This window comes from Salvelinus namaycush, chromosome 2 (genome assembly GCF_016432855.1).
Source record: "Salvelinus namaycush isolate Seneca chromosome 2, SaNama_1.0, whole genome shotgun sequence".
NCBI classification, from domain to species: domain Eukaryota; kingdom Metazoa; phylum Chordata; class Actinopteri; order Salmoniformes; family Salmonidae; genus Salvelinus; species Salvelinus namaycush.
This window is the reverse complement of record NC_052308.1, coordinates 8,299,098-8,317,019: the sequence shown is the minus strand read 5'-3', so window position 1 is coordinate 8,317,019 and position 17,922 is coordinate 8,299,098. Positions and strand designations below refer to the sequence as shown.

Sequence of the window (17,922 nt, the reverse complement as noted above, 5' to 3'; positions counted from 1 at the left end):
ATAAGTGTGCCATATCTTGCAGTAGAGATTAGTATTGGGCCATTTCTGACATAAAACAGTTTTAAGTCTACTAATGGAAAGGGTTTAGGTGAAATGGTAGGTATTAAGGTAATACAATGCAGCAATTCATTCCAGAATGTCTTTCTGAAAGAACTTTACAATGCAATGTTATTTTGTTCCAGTTTTATTATTATTAGTATTATATGTATTCCCATATATATGAGAGATGGACATATTGTGGCAAAAATGATATTTGGCTTTGCAGTTAATTATTATTTATCAAACATGATTAATTTCGATGCCGTTAAGGACAGGGTCAATACAGCTTCCAGTGTTTTCAGTGTGATACACAGACTGGGAGGAATTCATGGGTGCCACTGAGGGAATCTGTATCCCTGGCAAACGTCATAATGACACAGTCCAAAAGGAAACTGCAAATGTGCTGCAGACCTACTTTGACCACTTGGATGTAAAAGTGATTACTTATCCATGTCCAAAGTAAAGATGATTGAAGAATTATCACTGTCATCCAAAACCATGACGACCATGCTTTGTTAGTGATGAGATATTTACTACTAATAGCATGTGTTGAAAACACATTTGACCTTTAACTATTTTAAGTCAAAGATACACAATGTTGAGGATGTATGTTCAAGAAAATAAAGAAAAATGATCAATCATATTCTACTAAGACAACATTGCACCCTGTACACTATTGTGAGCACATTTTTGGCATTAATGCTATCGAGATGAAAGAAACATATGTTATAAGATGGGACCATATGCTTGTTACAGCCACTGCCTGTGAATTGTAAAGCACTCTGCATCTCTGAAATGACTGATACAAACATACTGGAGGGGATGTTTTCTCAGTTTAAAAGTGTGTTTGCATGAAGGCCCAACGTCTATTTCTCTCTGCTGAGGATGACTGTAGTGGTGTGGGTATACATTCAATTATTGGATGTTCACATCGTAATGATGAAAAGTTCATCATCAAGCAACCGGAAATGCAGCATTTGCTTGAAACAAATGAGAGTAAAGTAAGCATGATTTATGCTTTGTGCTTATCTTCATGTCGTTAGCTTTGACTTTTGCACCATGCACTCATCAGCAACCTGCTTAGTATGTAACCCTTTCTGTAAGACGCCAAAGTCCTGAAACATTGTGGTATTGTCCGCTGTTTATTCAAACCTGTTTTTCCCAAGGGCGTTGTTCGTTAGACATCCTGATATTTTGATTGCCAGGAGGCCATGGTGTATAAGGTGATCAAACTGAAAGGAGGGGGAACGTTGGCATACTAATAAGTCCATTGATATGTAGTTATGCCCCCCTCTCTCTCGTCCTACTGTAAACATTATACAGTGAGAAAATGTGTTAATACAGCATGTATCTATGAAATGTTGTAAATAGCAGCATGTTTTAAAGAGGAACCATAATTAGTGTGTATGTGTGTTTGTGTCCAATGTCATTTTGATAATAAAATGGAGAGAAAAATATGCACTGACTGCACATTTGATGTATTTTCCGTTAAGGGTATAATAGGACTGAACATATGTCTGCATAGTATATGTTGATTTTACAGGCTATTTTCTTGCCTGAATTTCAACAGTGTTACTTAATTTGTATTTTATTTATATATGTCTACAGTGGACAACCTGAAATGTATGACTATATGCTGGGGCTACAAGTCAAAATGCAATATTACTTACATTTCCTGCTTTCACTTGTATGTGTGCATGGTCTTCGATGGCCAGGATTTATTGTGTATTTATTGCAAAAGCGGAACATTTACTAGCTCCTTTGCTTTGTAATTATAAGTACTGTAAGTGTTTCCTTCATGTATCCTGCCGGAGGTGGTAGTCACCGTCTTATCAAAAATGATTTGAATCTGCTGTGTTGGGTTGACCAGTGTTCTAGTACTGTCAGACTACAGTACTACACAAATTTAAGTCCAAGTACTAGACCGTACTTAACGTTAGATTGTTTAGTCCCAGGTTCATGTTATCAGATATAGCTCATTGTATAGGAGTCAAAGCATGGACTTGTAGCCCCCTTTCAATAACTCTCTCCATATCTGTACCCTGAGTAGTCCTCTGCTTGCTGTCATTCACTGGTGTCATTGCTTAACATAACAGTTAAACATGTATTTTTGTGTATGTTGATTAACATAAGAAGTAAAGCCATACAACTTGAGCTTAAGTTTCTATACTCTGAGCAAAGGCATATTACTACTCATTTAAAAACCTTATAGAGATATTTTAACAGAGCGGCTGATTCACACTTGATTCCTTTCCTGTGCAAGAACAGGTCAAAAATGATGATATTTGTTCATCTATCGTCACCAGAACCAGTTCTGTTGGAGTTTCACCTCACACTGTATAATGCATGTTTTGCTTATTGAAATATGTACTTAACATGATGATAGTGGTCATGTTAACCAACATTATTGGTATGACTTAAAGTTGATATTGTAAGATGTACATGCCTCTGTATTTATGAAATCATATGACTGCTTGGCTTTTAGTGATGATCATATACATACTTATGTTCAAAAGAGTTTAAAATGAACCTTCAGTCATTCGTATCATTTGCACATGGAATGCAAAACAATGTTTGTTTTTTAAACGTTAGCATAAAGAGCCTGTAGCAGCAAAATGTGGCAACATGTCACTCGATTGCATTAGCTCCTTTCCACTGTCACAGTACACAGTACATCTGCTCTGAATACTCCAATTGCAAGAAGGCCTAAAGATCTGATTTGTACAAACCATTCAGTATAACCTCCATTCCAGTATGGCAGTTATTACTCTGAATATTAGTTTAATTGTGGTGATAAATTAATACTGTTACTTCCTGACTTGTTTTCCCTATCCCTCCTATTGAGTGTACTTGGATTGATTAAGATCGTTTTATAGATTGGTCCTGTGTTACTTGTGTTTATTGTATCTTGAGCAACAACCATCATTTTGTCTGCCTTAAATGTTTCCAATTGTATTTACAATAGGACCAATTACGTCTGTGTTCTTCTAACGTTTCCTCTGTGAACTGAAACTGAGTGGGTTTGTAAAATGACTGCAATGCAGGCAACTAAATCCCCGTCTTCCTGGGCCTTTGGAACTCTTTTGAGCACGGGGCGGACCCAAACAGTGCAGAGCTACATTCACAATGCAATACCGCCGACCTTGCTGCTTAAAAAAGAAAAATGGTTCCTCTTTATGCATAGCGTTTTGATCCTCCATGGCCATTATACTACAAGAATTCCAAAGAACTGTACCCCTCTGCCTTACCTCTGTACTCCCTCCTCTCCTCCTCCGTACTCCCTCCTCTCCTCCTCACTCCCTCCTCCTCCTCCTCACTACCTCCTCTCCTCCTCCGTACTCCCTCCTCTCCTCCTCCTCACTCCCTCCTCTCCTCCTCCTCACTCCCTCCTCTCCTCCTCACTCCCTCCTCTCCTCCTCCTCCTCACTCCCTCCTTTCCTCCTCAGCACTCCCTCCTCTCCTCCTCCGCACTCCCTCCTCTTTTCAAATTCACTACTTCATGTAAACTATATGAATTACAATGTATATAATCTATAACCCTTACAAATGTGTACCAATCCTGATTCACATTACAGTATATACTGTAGGCCTCTGCAGTATGATGCATTACCACACGTGACCAGTTGATGACACTGAATACAAGAGATTGCGTTGGATTGCAGCATAGAAAATCTTTATAAATAACTTATACAAGGCGTAGGAGACTGTTCATGTGATGGAGTAAACAAAAAAATGAAAAAAACATTTCAAATGTCACATAGTGATACAAAACGTGATAATATATAAACTGTTACATCAGCTTATAGATTAAACATTTGCAGACATTCATACGGTATTATTATGTGCTGTGATTATATAATTATGCATTATAACAATCCATAAATTAATACAAAAAATGTGCAAATATGCAAACTGCGTGTGAAGACTATTGGTGTTGGTGGGGGTGTTGGTGGGGGTGGTGGGGTTGGAGAAGTGGGTGTAAACATGGGAAATAAAGCAGTATCATCCCCTCCTCTCTTCCCTTTCCTCCTCTTCTCACTTGGACAGTTTACTGATGACCCGGATTAAGGCTCCGTTCTCGTCCTTCAGTCTCTGGTTCTCATTCTTCAGCTCTGTCTGGACCTGTGGAGGACAGCAGACAACAAGCAGACAGAGAGGGTTATGGTTGGAGTTAGGGTTAGAGTTGGGGTTATGGTTGGGGTTGTGGTGGGGTTAGGGTTGGGGTTAGGGTTATGATTGGGGTTAGGGTTGGGGTTAAAGTTAGGGTTATGGTTATGATTGAGGTTAGGGTTGGAGTTATGGTTAGGGTTGGAGTTATGGTTATGGTTGGGGTTATGGTTGGGGTTAGGGTTGGGGATATGGTAGGGGTTAGGGTTATGGTTGGGGTTAGGGTTGGGTTTATGGTTGAGGTTAGGGGTTAGGGTTATGGTTGAGGTTAGGGGTTATGGTTGAGGTTAGGGGTGGTTAGGGTTATGGTTGAGGTTAGGGGTGGTTAGGGTTATGGTTGGGGTTAGGGGTTATGTTTGGGGTTAAGGGTTAGTTTGGGGTTGGGGTTATGGTTAGGGTTGGGGTTATGGTTGGGGTTATGGTTGGGGTTAGGGTTGGGGTTATGGTTGGGGTTATGGTTGGGATTAGGGTTGGGGTTATGGTTAGGGTTGGGGTTATGGTTGGGATTAGGGTTGGGGTTAGGGTTGGGGTTATGGTTGGGATTAGGGTTAGGGTTATGGTTGGGGTTAGGGTTATTGAAACATTGTAGGTGAAACATGAATATGTATGAATATGATGAATATGTATAAACTTTCCAATTTGTAAGTCGCTCTGGATAAGAGCGTCTGCTAAATGACTTAAATGTAAATGTAAATGTAAACAAATCCAGTTCAAGTTTGATTCACAGAACAAATGACAACGACACTCATCACCAACCTCTCCTCCAAGTCAACTGAACATGTAATGTTCTCCCACAAAGATTGTCTATTTTCAGTTCAGTGTTCCATCTTTATTGAGACCTCTCTTTCAGAGACAACAAAAGGTTGTTGTCTGTACCCTCCTGTATGGAACACAGCAGACGCTTGTGGCAGTAGTGATTGTGGAGGAATACCAATGGCGTACTCACTCCATGAATATAAATCAATGCACTCACACATTTCACAGCCAACGGAGCATAATGATGACATAATGGTGGCAAATGATGTCAGCTTAGAATACCACATCACACACCATTTATGCTTTGTCACTGCTGGCTTGAGACTCAGGCTGCATCGCAACTGGCACATTTGACCAGAAAGCAGTGCATTATAAAGGGAACAGGGTGTGGTTTGAGACAGACACACTACAGTATGAAGGCACGTCCCAGAGGGATATTCCCTGTTCAGCAGCTTGCTCTGTCTGTCTGCAGGGCAACTTTGCGATGGCTAGGCCTCCTGTGGAGACTGTGTTTTGGAAATATGTTCTGTCTCTGCTGTGGCTAGGTTTAGTCTATTGGAGATGTTCTCAAGAAGTACAAGAACTGGCTTTAAGCCACAAGAAAACGACACCAAATTGGTCAGACCTTGGACATCTCTCAGTATCAATTCAGTAAATTCACCGTTATTGCAACTGGACAGATACCTTCACTTCATCTTCCATGTCTGATATCTTCTTCTGCAGGACACGTGTTTCCTACAGAGAGGAGAGGAGACATGTCACAATGGTGGAGACATGTCACAGTGAGACTGAACATGATGGGGCTCCCAGAGAGGAGAGGAGACATGTCACAGTGAGACTGAACATGATGAGGCTACCAGAGAGGAGAGGAGACATGTCACAGTGAGACTGAACATGATGAGGCTCCCAGAGAGGAGAGGAGACATGTCACAGTGAGACTGAACATGATATGACTACCAGCCTTACCATGACTGGACCTATGAGCTATTAAAATAACATATATTGAATAGACATGCTGTACCAGGCCAAGAGAGAAGTTAAAAGGGCATAAGCAAACATTCAAGGACATAACGATCTCACCCGTTTTTCTGTCTCAAGCATGGACCTCTCATTGGACCTTTCAGTCATTGTTATCTTTCTCTGCAATGCAAAAGCCCATGGTTAAAATGGGGACAATGAGAAGAGCACAATCCCTGAAGCCAGCAGACATTTCTCATATATATCTTTGATAAAAACCATGGTCACCTCACAAGCATACTACCGTACTTCACAAATAACACCTCCCAAGCATTTACCTCTGGAATCAGCCAATGCATCTTCCTTGCATAACCTGTCACATTCTTACCACTCCTGCAACTTTCCTGATTCTATTGTGCAGTGGTCATTGCAGTAGGATATGGAAGAGTTATTCCACCATGAATTTGACAAGAACTGTACACTGGAAATCACAATGATAAGCAATAAAATTGCACAAACAGACACATACAGTGCATTCGGAAAGTATTCAGACCCCTTGACTTTTTACACATTTTTTAACTTTACAGCCTTAGTCTAAAATATATTTAAATGTTTTTTTCCCTCACAAATCTACACACAATATCCCATAGAGACAAATCAAAAACAGATTTTTAGACATTTTTACAAATTACAACTAAAAAACTGAAACCACATTTACATAAGTACTCAGACTCTTTACTCAGTACTTTGATGAAGGACGTTTGGCAGTCATTACAGCCTCGAGTCTTCTTGAGTATGACGCTACAAGCTTGGCACACCTGTATTTGGCAAGATTCTCCCATTCTTCTCTGCAGATCCTCCCAAGCTCTGTCAGGATGCACAGCAATTTTCAGGTCTCTCTAGAGCTGTTTGATCGGGTTCAAGTCTGGGCTCTGGCTGGGCCACTCAAGGACATTCAGAGACTTGTCCCGAAGCCACTCCTGCATTGTCTTGGTTGTGTGCTTAGGATCTTTGTCCTTTTGGAAGGTGAACCTTGACCCCAGTCTGAGGTCCTGAGCGCTCTGGAGCAGGTTTTCATCAAGGATCTCTCTGTACTTCACTCTGTTCATCTTTCCCTCGATCCTGACTAGTCTCCCAATTCCTGCCACTGAAAAACATCCCCACAGCATGATGCTGCCACCACCATGCTTCATCGTAGGGATGGTGCCAGGTTTCCTCCAGATGTTACGCTTGGCATTCAGGGCAAAGAGTTCAATCTTGGTTTCATCAGACCAGAGAATCATGTTTCTCATGGTCTGAGAGTCTTTAGGTGCCTTTTGGAAAACTCAAAGTGGGCTGTCATGTGCCTTTTACTGAGGAGCGGCTTCCATCTGGCCACTCTACCATAAAGACCGATTGATGGAGTGCTGCAGAGATGGTTGTCCTTCTGGAATGTTCTCCCATCTCCCCAGAGGAACTCTGGAGGTCTGTCAGAGTAACCATCGGGTTCTTGGTCACCTTCATGACCAAGGTCCTTCTCCCCCGATTGCTCAGTTTGGCCGGACGGCCAGCTCTAGGAAGAGTCTTGGTGGTTCCAAATTCTTCCATTTAAGAATGATGGAGGCCACTGTGTTCTTGGGGACCTTCAATGCTGCAGAAATTTTTTGTTACCCTTCCCCAGATCTGTCGCTCAACACAATCCTGTCTCTGAGCTCTACGGACAATTCCTTCGACCTTATGGCATGGTTTTTGTTCTGACATGCACTGTCAACTCTGTAACCTTATATAGACAAGTGTTTTCCTTTCCAAATCATGTCCAATCAGTTGAATTTACCACAGGTGGACTCCAATCAAGTTGTAGAAACATCTCAAGAATGATCAATGAAAAACCGGATACAGCTAAGTAAAATTTTGAGTCTCATGGCAAAGGGTCTGAATACTTATATAAACAAGGTATTTCTGTTTTATAATTTGTATACATTTGCACATTTTTATAAAACTTGTTTTTGCTTTGTCATTGTGGGGTATTGTGTGTAGATTGAGGAGGAAACGTGTATTTAATAAATTTTAGAATAAGGCTGTAACGTAACAAAATGTGGAAAAAGTCAAGTGATCTGAATACTTTCCGAATGTACTGTACTTCTTCATTGGACTCTTCATCTGATATCTGCAGTTTCATTTGATGTTTAGGATGATGGTTTGTTGGAGACAGCGCTTGACTTGGACTGAAATAGGTTCCGGTACTCAGTGGCGGTTCTGGGGGGGGGGGGGGGCAACAATTTTGGACCCCCCTGTGGCCCCCCTAAATGTGGAGTATGAAATAATTTTTACATAACTAATTTTTGCTATCGTTCTTTTTTTACATCCGTTATTAGACAGTGGCAACAATGATGATTATGAACATGGTCTTTTGCCTGCTAATGCCTTCAATGCAGTGAAGAGAACGATGACAACAATAACGTCTAATGTAACTGGCCCCTCTAACAGTACAACTGGCCCCAGCTTGGCCCCCCAGTTGAAATGGTCTAGAACCGCCACTGCCGGAACTAATTTTGAGTGCCGGTGCTGTTTACCGTAGATTTAGGTGCAGCAGCTCCACAATACTTTTGAGCTAATATTCTATAAGAGGAACAGTAGCTCAAGCAGTAGAACATTTGAGGTGCCGTTACACAGCTCCAGTGAGCTCCTGCCCAAGTCAACCACTGGTTGAGGAACAATTTACATTTTTTTCATGTTTACAATGACTGTTTGTTGGGGAACTATTTTGTGTGGTGGATGAATACCAGTTGGGGATAATCACCTGTGTGACTCTCTCCAGCTGAGTCTGCACCAATACCAGCTCCTGTTTGCTGCCCTGCAGCCTGGACTTGAGTCTCTCATTGGTAGACAAGGCCTCCTCGTACATCTGTGATGCACAGGATCCCACAGCAAACTCAGACCCAGAACATCATAACATGCCACATAATTTGACTTAGGTAATCAACAAGTTGTGTTTTTCATGTAGCCTGATCTCCAATTCAAATCAAAGTGTATTTGTCACATACACAGGATACAGCGCGATGTAAACAGTGAAGTGAAATGCTTACTTGTGAGCTACCTCTCAACAGTGCAATGAAATACCATGTAAATATATTTTTAAAATAATTGTTTTCATAAAGAAATACCAGTTGTGGGGATTTTGGGTTACACTGTACTTGAAGCCACAGTCATAAGGGCTACAAAACAATGTCATTATCATGACATAACAGATTTATATCAGACCATTAGCAAACTACGGCAATTTTTCTACCTTCTTATAGTCAGTGCATCCTGCCTCTTCCTCTGCTTTTTTCCGTGCTGCCATTCTGTTTTCCCTTCGAGCGTCATAGGCCTCGCGGTCGTAAGCACCAGACGAGTCCAGTCTGAGGGTAAGATTGCACAGCTGAACCTGAAACTACTGCACTGTGTCAGAGCTTATTCATCAATGTACCGTTGACCCTAATTGTAATAACAATCAGTTGCAATGGAGGCCTGAGTGACCAATGGCTGTTAGGATATGTTTCAGTGCCTGATAGTGAAAATCTAAAGCACACCTGTGTCTTTTGATGAAGTTAATTGAGTTGAAAGCATCTTACCTGGACACTCTTTCATGCTGAAAACAAACAGAGAAGATATGTCACTTACAAAATGCATAGAACATGAGTAGTTTTGGATGATCTGCAACTCTGAGGTGTAATGTCTTCTGACAGCAGAGCTGTCAAGATGAGCACTTTGTAAAAGGACTTTGTGTCCTGTATGCATAAAGAAAACCCCATGGCCCTAGTTATGAACTCTCATAGAAGACTCTAACAGAAGACCTTCACACTGTCCTGCAGCCAAGCATGTGGATATCAGCAGAGAGCATCTTGGGATGAAACTCGATACTCACGCCAAGTTAGAGAAGGACAGTGGAAACAGTCACATGTACAAACTGAGACCCAGAGATAAAGCTAAACACATCCAAAAAAGGTAATAACTATGGCAGCGGCTTAGCTTGGGAATCTTGACGGTTATTGCCTGCTGAAGGGTTGGAAACAGGGGATATGAATCTGTTTTTAAAGAGACACTCCCGCAAAAATGGCAATGTTGGCAATGGCAGTAATGTTCGGGGCATTTGTTACTTCAGTCACTTGCCTTGTGGATTTATTTCAGTAGAAGAGTTGAAAAGGTTATTCCTGATACAATACAAGATACAATACTATAGGATAAAATAGGAGATGCGTTCCACTGCAGACATAATCATTCCCGCTAGAAAATGTCCTCAGTGATTCTCTTACAGTGTTTGGGCCAGCCCCTGACCTCTGTGTTCTCAGGCTGCAGAGGACAGCCTGCTTCCGTTTTCAAGCCTGTGCCGCTTTCTATGTGTCCAGGGAACCATGACGAGCAAGCACTTTGTCAGGCAATTTCAGGAGTTCAGCCCTCAAAGCCAAATATTTAGGCTTTTACGCCATGGTATGCAACAGTGAGCAAGAGTGAAGGCATTAAAACATTGCTTAACATTGTGATATCCATAAATTACGTCAATTGATTTAGTTAACAATGTACGATTACATAAATATGTTCTTGTTTTGTGTGCACTCGCCTATTATTGCTTCAAGAATAAAAGAGACTTGAACTGAAGTCTGGAAAACAAACTTAAGGTCATACACACAGGCATAAGAACTCATTGCAGTGTTTAGACATAACACACCAAGTAAGGCTCTATGGAGACGGATATAAATTCACCTGAATTGTTCAAGGGGCTCTAGAAGGATCATGTATAAACACACAGGAATGGTTCCCATCAGACATCAACAAGCTCTCAGGATGTTCTCTCTCCGTCTGTGTCAACACTGTCAGCTCTCTCTTATTAAAGAGTCTGTCTTTGTGTTTGGAACCATTGTAAGTTATCATTAACAAGGCTTACCTCCTGAAGCTCTGCTTGGATCTGGCACTGGGAGAAGCTGGGCTGTGATGGAGAGGGCCTGCTCTGAGTCTAACATGCCTCAGCGAAGCCTTCCACCATGACCAGACCCAGCCAGGAATAACCCCTACAATATTTAACCCCTCCACCACAACCAGACCCAGCCATGAATAACCCCTACAATATTTAACCCCTCCACCACAACCAGACCCAGCCAGGAATAACCCCTACAATATTTAACCCCTCCACCACAACCAGACCCAGCCAGGAATAACCCCTACAATATTTAACCCCTCCACCACAACCAGACCCAGTCAGGAATAACCCCTATAATATCTAACCCATCTACCATGACCAGACCCAGTCAGGAATAACCCCTATAATATCTAACCCATCCACCATGACTAGACCCAGTCAGGAATAACCCCTATAATACCCAACCCTTCCACCATGACCAGACCCAGTCAGGAATAACCCCTACAACATCTAACCCATAGGCATTTCATGTAGATCAAAAATAGTTGGATGATGTAAATAATATGGTTGTAGGTCCATCTGGTTCTCTAGTAGGCTTGTATTGATTAATCATTACACCAATATCATTACACCAATAGAATCCTTTCAGATTCACACCAGTGCTCAGAATGTAGGAGCTAGTGGTTGTTTTTGGACCAGGCCAGTTTTTCTTTGTGCTCCCCTCCTACTCTGTTAGATCCAATGGGGGACTTCCTTTCTGCTGACTAGCTCTTCCAAAGAAGAAAATGTGATATATATATATATATGATGTAAAGAATATGGTTGTTTTTATATATATAAATATATATATATATATCGTATCACTGCTTGAGTAAACATTTGAGATCAACTTCTTATTAAACTTATTAAACATTTTCCTGTTTGTTTTCCCGGCTGGCTTGTGTGCAGGAACGTGCTGAGTCTTGTCCAGAGTGATATCAGGGGGACCCACTTGAACGCATGCCTCTGAAAGGGTTTGATCTAGTTGATCCTGTCAGATAACTATCTTCAATGACAATCTGAGTTGTATATATGTCAGCTGTCTCTTTTGTCATTTCATTAAGTTACACAGGACTCCTCTCAGTCAAATTCCGAGGCAACTTTCTGCCTTGTGAAAAAATTGCTTGGAGCTGATGATGTCATGGAAACTCAAAAGTTATCTGACACTTATATGACCTGTCGTGGGAGGAAAATGCTGAGACTGTATTGGACGGATTCTGGACCTCACAAAGAGAGAGAGAGAGTCTGTGTATGAGTACACTGTGTATGTTTAATGTGTTTTACAATGATATTTGAATAGTTACATCCATGCAGCTGATTCTGAAACTTCCTATTTCTTTAGTCAAATTTTCTCCCACATAAGCCACTTGGCTCAAGAGGGCTAATCACCATCGCTCACTACAATCTTCATGAAACAATTACAATGGTTTCCACTAAAAGCATGAACAGTATGCCATAACACCTATGGTATTAGACATCAACATAGTGCTTGGCTAGTCTGGAGTGCTCCAAACTAATGGTTAAAGTTACAAGTCAAGCATGGCATTTTATCTGATCCACAGCTTTTTTCAACACATGGCAATGTTTCCAAAAGGCAGCCTAGGCGTCTCCTTGTTATTGCCCATAGAAAAGAGAAGTAATCTGTTCTTACTTTGAGGCTTCTGGAGGTCGGCGAGGGTTTAGCGGGAGACGAATCAGTGGATGACTTTCTTGTCCGTGGCTGATCCTTTGCGTTGCGGGGGGAGAGATGAGATGACATCGCTGCAGGCTACTCTCCACGGCATGAGGTTCAAGTGGGGTCCAGAGGTCCAGTCCAACCAACTTGATTCCAAAAGTCTACTGCATGAACAATCCAGTGACACACAGTTAAAATCCCTGTGATGTGAATGAAGGTGGTGAAGGGACAGAGTCAGGAGTGTGATCAAAATAATAGAGTTCTAATGATACAGAAATAGCTGTGGTCAGGAGTGTGATCTCACTCCAGGTGATGTTGAGTGATCCTGAGATGAGATGAGTGGAAGGTGAGTAGCAAAAGGGAGGGCGATGTGGAGGAGGAAGAGGGTGGGCGCTGGGCGGTGCTGTAGACTGTATGGGGAGGGACACTGCCTGGGACTTGACAGCAGTGCCGCTAATGAGAGCACTCTCTGGACTGTGGTGATTCAACAAAAATGAAAACATCAAAGTAAAGCACTCGGCTCTCATTCTGCCTGACAGCCTCTCGCTCTCTCTCTTTCTGCCTCACAGTCTCTCTTTCCCCCTCTTTCTTTAATCACCCTTTGGTCTGAGCTATGGACTAATATGGATTTGTTGGACATTGGAATTTGTTATGAAGATAATAAAAAAATGTAATCCGTCTTTTTTAAATCTAATTTCACAGCCTCACAAACATGGCTGCCAGTATTCCCTTATTAGTGGTGGCATGATGCAACAGCAGAGAGAGAGAAGGGGTAGGAGGGGATCTGGAGAGGGAGATATGGAGGGGTAGGAGGGGACCTGGAGAGAGGGGGGTAGGGGAGGATCTGGAGAGAGGGGGTAGAAGGGCATCTGGAGAGAGGGAGAGAGGGGGGAAGGAGGGGATCTGGAGAGGGAGCGGGGGTTAGGAGGGGATCTGGAGAAAGGGAGACATGGGGGTAGGAGGGAATCTGGAGAGGGGGAGAGGGGGGTAGGAGGGATCTGGAGCGAGGGAGCGGAGGTGTAGGAGGGGATCTGGGAAAGGGAGAAGGAGGGACCTCGAGAAAGGGAGAGAGGGGGTAGGAGGGATCTAGAGAAAATGAGAGAGAGGGTAGGAGGATATCTGGAGAGAGGGGATCTGGAGACAGGGAGGGAGGGGGTAGGAGGGGATCTGCAGAGAGGGAGATAGGAGGGGATCTGGGGAGAGGGGGTTAGGAAGGGATCTGGAGAGAGAAGGGGTAAGAGGGGATCTGGAGAGGGGAGTAGGAGGGGATCTGGAGAGAGGGGGAGAGAAGGGGTAGGAGGGGATCTGGAGAGAGAAGGGGTAGGAGGGGATCTGGAGAGAGGGGGAGAGGGGGGTAGGAGGGGATCTGGAGAGAGAAGGGGTATGAGGGGATCTGGAGAGATGGGGAGAGAAGGGGTAGGAGGGGATCTGGAGAGCGGGGGAGAAGGGGACCTGGAGAGAGGGAGAGAGAAGACATAGGAGGGGATCTGGAGAGAGGAGGGTAGGAGGGGTAGGAGGGGATCTGAAGAGAGAGGGTAGGAGGGGATCTGGAGAGAGGGAAAGAGAAGTGGTAGGAGGGGATCTGGAAACAGGGGGGTAGGAGGGGTAGGAAGGGAACTGGAGAGAGGGGGTAGGAGGGGATCTGGAGAGAGGGAGAGAGGGGGGTAGAAGGGGATCTGGAGAGAGGGGGTAGAAGAATCTGGAGAGAGGGAGTGAGGGGGTTAGGAGGGATCTGGAGAGAGGGAATGGGGGAGCGGGGGAGTAGGAGTGATCTGGAGAAATAGGGGTAGGAGGGGATCTGGAGAGAGGGAGAGAGGGGGTTAAGAGGGATCTGGAAAGAGGGAATGGGGGAGCGGGGGGGTAGGAGGCATCTGGAGAAATAGGGGTAGGAGGGGATCTGGAGAGAGGGAGAGGGGGAGAGGGGGGTAGGAGGGATCTGGAGAAAGGGAGAGAGGGGGCAGGAGGGATCTGGAGAAAGGGAGAGAGCGGGAGAGAGGATCTGGAGAGAGGGAGAGAGCGGGAGAGAGGATCTGGAGAGAGGGAGAGAGGGGGGTAGTAGGGCTCTGGAGAGAGGGAGAGGGGGTAGGAATGAGATCTGCAAAGAGGGAGAGAGAGGGTAGGAGGGGAACTGCAGAGAGGGAGAGAGGGGGAGAGAGGGGGATAGGAGGGGATCTGGAGACAGGGGGAGAGAGAATGGTAGGAGTGGATCTGGAGAAAGGGAAAGGGGGGGTAGGAGGGATCTGGGGATCTGGAGATAGGGAGAGAGGGGAGAGAGTGGGGGTAGAGGGAAATGATGACAACAACAGGAAGTCATTTTGGCTGGGGCTCATAATCTCTACTTCCTTTGATTAGTGCTCCCCTGGTGGGTTAGTGGTCAGTGCCTGTCTAAGAATAACTTCTGGCTTCAGCATGCTATAAATACAATATACATACCTTATGGACAAATAATCACTATCTTCACTTTACAGAGAGGGGATATGAGCATAATATTAAAGGTGACAATAGCAGAAATTATATTTCTGGCCTGAAATATTATAGCAAGCCATATAGCTATCTCTATCTAATCTCTTGTGGACATAATTACACAAGATTTTTGTCCTTGGTTAACCGAGATTAATATCTACCCAATGTTTTTGCTCAGAAAAGTGATATTTACAGTAATACCACTCCACAAGATTAATCAAGACAAACAGTGTCCATCACAGTTTAATCATGCACCAGGTTGGAAATCTATATTATCTAAACAGTATATGAAAATGAACATGTTGGCACCTTCTCCTGATAATATTTTACTACCAGAACTGGGTGATAACATCAGAACTGTATGAAAAATTTTCGGTCACACCTTGCCACACAGTGAGGATGAGACACTGACCTGTAGATACTGGCACCACCTGGTGGCATTATACAAAGTTTCCAAAGAGTTCACAAAAAGCCTGGCGGTAAAAGAACAGCATGTCCAGTACCAGACAGGGGAAACTCCAACCACATGTACAACATGTCCAGTACCAGACAGGGGAAACTCCAACCACATGTACAACATGTCCAGTACCAGATAGGGGAAACTCCAACCACATGTACAGCATGTCCAGTACCAGACAGGGGAAACTCCAACCACATGTACAACATGTCCAGTACCAGACAGGGGAAACTCCAACCACATGTACAACATGTCCAGTACCAGATAGGGGAAACTCCAACCACATGTACAACATGTCCAGTACCAGACAGGGGAAACTCCAACCACATGTACAACATGTCCAGTACCAGACAGGGGAAACTCCAACCACATGTACAACATGTCCAGTACCAGACAGGGGAAACTCCAACCACATGTACAACATGTCCAGTACCAGACAGGGGAAACTCCAACCACATGTACAGCATGTCCAGTACCAGACAGGGGAAACTCCAACCACATGTACAACATGTCCAGTACCAGACAGGGGAAACTCCAACCACATGTACAACATGTCCAGTACCAGACAGGGGAAACTCCAACCACATGTACAACATGTCCAGTTCCAGACAGGGGAAACTCCAACCACATGTACAACATGTCCAGTACCAGACAGGGGAAACTCCAACCACATGTACAACATGTCCAGTACCAGATAGGGGAAACTCCAACCACATGTACAACATGTCCAGTACCAGACAGGGGAAACTCCAACCACATGTACAACATGTCCAGTACCAGACAGGGGAAACTCCAACCACATGTACAACATGTCCAGTACCAGACAGGGGAAACTCCAACCACATGTACAACATGTCCAGTACCAGACAGGGGAAACTCCAACCACATGTACAACATGTCCAGTTCCAGACAGGGGAAACTCCAACCACATGTACAACATGTCCAGTACCAGACAGGGGAAACTCCAACCACATGTACAACATGTCCAGTACCAGACAGGGGAAACTCCAACCACATGTACAACATGTCCAGTTCCAGACAGGGGAAACTCCAACCACATGTACAACATGTCCAGTTCCAGACAGGGGAAACTCCAACCACATGTACAACATGTCCAGTACCAGACAGGGGAAACTCCAACCACATGTACAACATGTCCAGTTCCAGACAGGGGAAACTCCAACCACATGTACAACATGTCCAGTACCAGACAGGGGAAACTCCAACCACATGTACAACATGTCCAGTACCAGACAGGGGAAACTCCAACCACATGTACAACATGTCCAGTACCAGACAGGGGAAACTCAAACCACATGTACAACATGTCCAGTACCAGACAGGGGAAACTCCAACCACATGTACAACATGTCCAGTACCAGACAGGGGAAACTCCAACCACATGTACAACATGTCCAGTACCAGATAGGGGAAACTCCAACCACATGTACAACATGTCCAGTTCCAGACAGGGGAAACTCCAACCACATGTACAATATGTCCAGTACCAAACAGGGGAAACTCCAACCACATGTACAGCGTGTCCAGTACCAGACAGGGGAAACTCCAACCACATGTACAGCATGTCCAGTACCAGACAGGGGAAACTCAAACCACATGTACAACATGTCCAGTTCCAGACAGGGGAAACTCAAACCACATGTACAACATGTCCAGTACCAGACAGGGGAAACTCCAACCACATGTACAACATGTCCAGTACCAGACAGGGGAAACTCCAACCACATGTACAACATGTCCAGTACCAGACAGGGGAAACTCCAACCACATGTACAACATGTCCAGTACCAGACAGGGGAAACTCAAACCACATGTACAACATGTCCAGTACCAGATAGGGGAAACTCCAACCACATGTACAGCATGTCCAGTACCAGACAGGGGAAACTCCAACCACATGTACAACATGTCCAGTACCAGATAGGGGAAACTCCAACCACATGTACAGCATGTCCAGTACCAGATAGGGGAAACTCCAACCACATGTACAACATGTCCAGTACCAGACAGGGGAAACTCCAACCACATGTACAACATGTCCAGTACCAGACAGGGGAAACTCCAACCACATGTACAACATGTCCAGTACCAGACAGGGGAAACTCCAACCACATGTACAGCATGTTCAGTACCAGACAGGGGAAACTCAAACCACATGTACAACATGTCCAGTACCAGACAGGGGAAACTCCAACCACATGTACAACATGTCCAGTACCAGACAGGGGAAACTCCAACCACATGTACAACATGTCCAGTACCAGACAGGGGAAACTCCAACCACATGTACAACATGTCCAGTACCAGACAGGGGAAACTCCAACCACATGTACAACATGTCCAGTACCAGACAGGGGAAACTCCAACCACATGTACAACATGTCCAGTACCAGATAGGGGAAACTCCAACCACATGTACAGCATGTCCAGTACCAGACAGGGGAAACTCAAACCACATGTACAACATGTCCA

General features: G+C 44.0%; 1 protein-coding gene across 3 annotated transcripts; it reads right to left on the bottom strand.

The window, feature by feature from the left end:
- Nucleotides 1–3,695: 3,695 nt before the first annotated feature.
- Nucleotides 3,696–12,863, bottom strand: LOC120024232 (protein phosphatase 1 regulatory subunit 12B-like). 3 transcript variants are annotated; one of them, XM_038968436.1, is made up of 7 exons: nucleotides 12,486–12,863; nucleotides 9,513–9,529; nucleotides 9,188–9,299; nucleotides 8,699–8,803; nucleotides 6,043–6,102; nucleotides 5,624–5,697; nucleotides 3,696–4,161 (listed from the first exon to the last, which is right to left on the bottom strand). In XM_038968436.1, the coding sequence occupies exons 1-6, from the start codon at nucleotides 12,591–12,593 to the stop codon at nucleotides 5,626–5,628; spliced, it is 474 nt and encodes a 157-aa protein (XP_038824364.1). In that variant the 5' UTR covers nucleotides 12,594–12,863; the 3' UTR covers nucleotides 3,696–4,161; nucleotides 5,624–5,625. The 3 variants fall into 3 exon arrangements, with proteins under 3 accessions (XP_038824364.1, XP_038824357.1, XP_038824371.1); XM_038968429.1 differs by having other exon boundaries at nucleotides 5,647–5,697; XM_038968443.1 differs by lacking the exon at nucleotides 8,699–8,803 and having other exon boundaries at nucleotides 5,647–5,697.
- Between the last annotated feature and the right edge of the window lie 5,059 nt (nucleotides 12,864–17,922).

What these genes read in the sequence shown, in the direction of transcription:
- LOC120024232 (XM_038968429.1), bottom strand. Translation starts at nt 12,593, where the DNA reads ATGTCATCTCATCTCTCCCCCCGCAACGCAAAGGATCAGCCACGGACA. An exon ending in GATGCACTGACTATAAGAAG is followed by an intron (nt 8,804 to 9,187) that starts GTAGAAAAATTG and finishes TGTGCATCACAG; the next exon opens with ATGTACGAGGAGGCCTTGTC. An exon ending in TGCTTGAGACAGAAAAACGG is followed by an intron (nt 5,698 to 6,042) that starts GTGAGATCGTTA and finishes TCCTCTCTGTAG; the next exon opens with GAAACACGTGTCCTGCAGAA.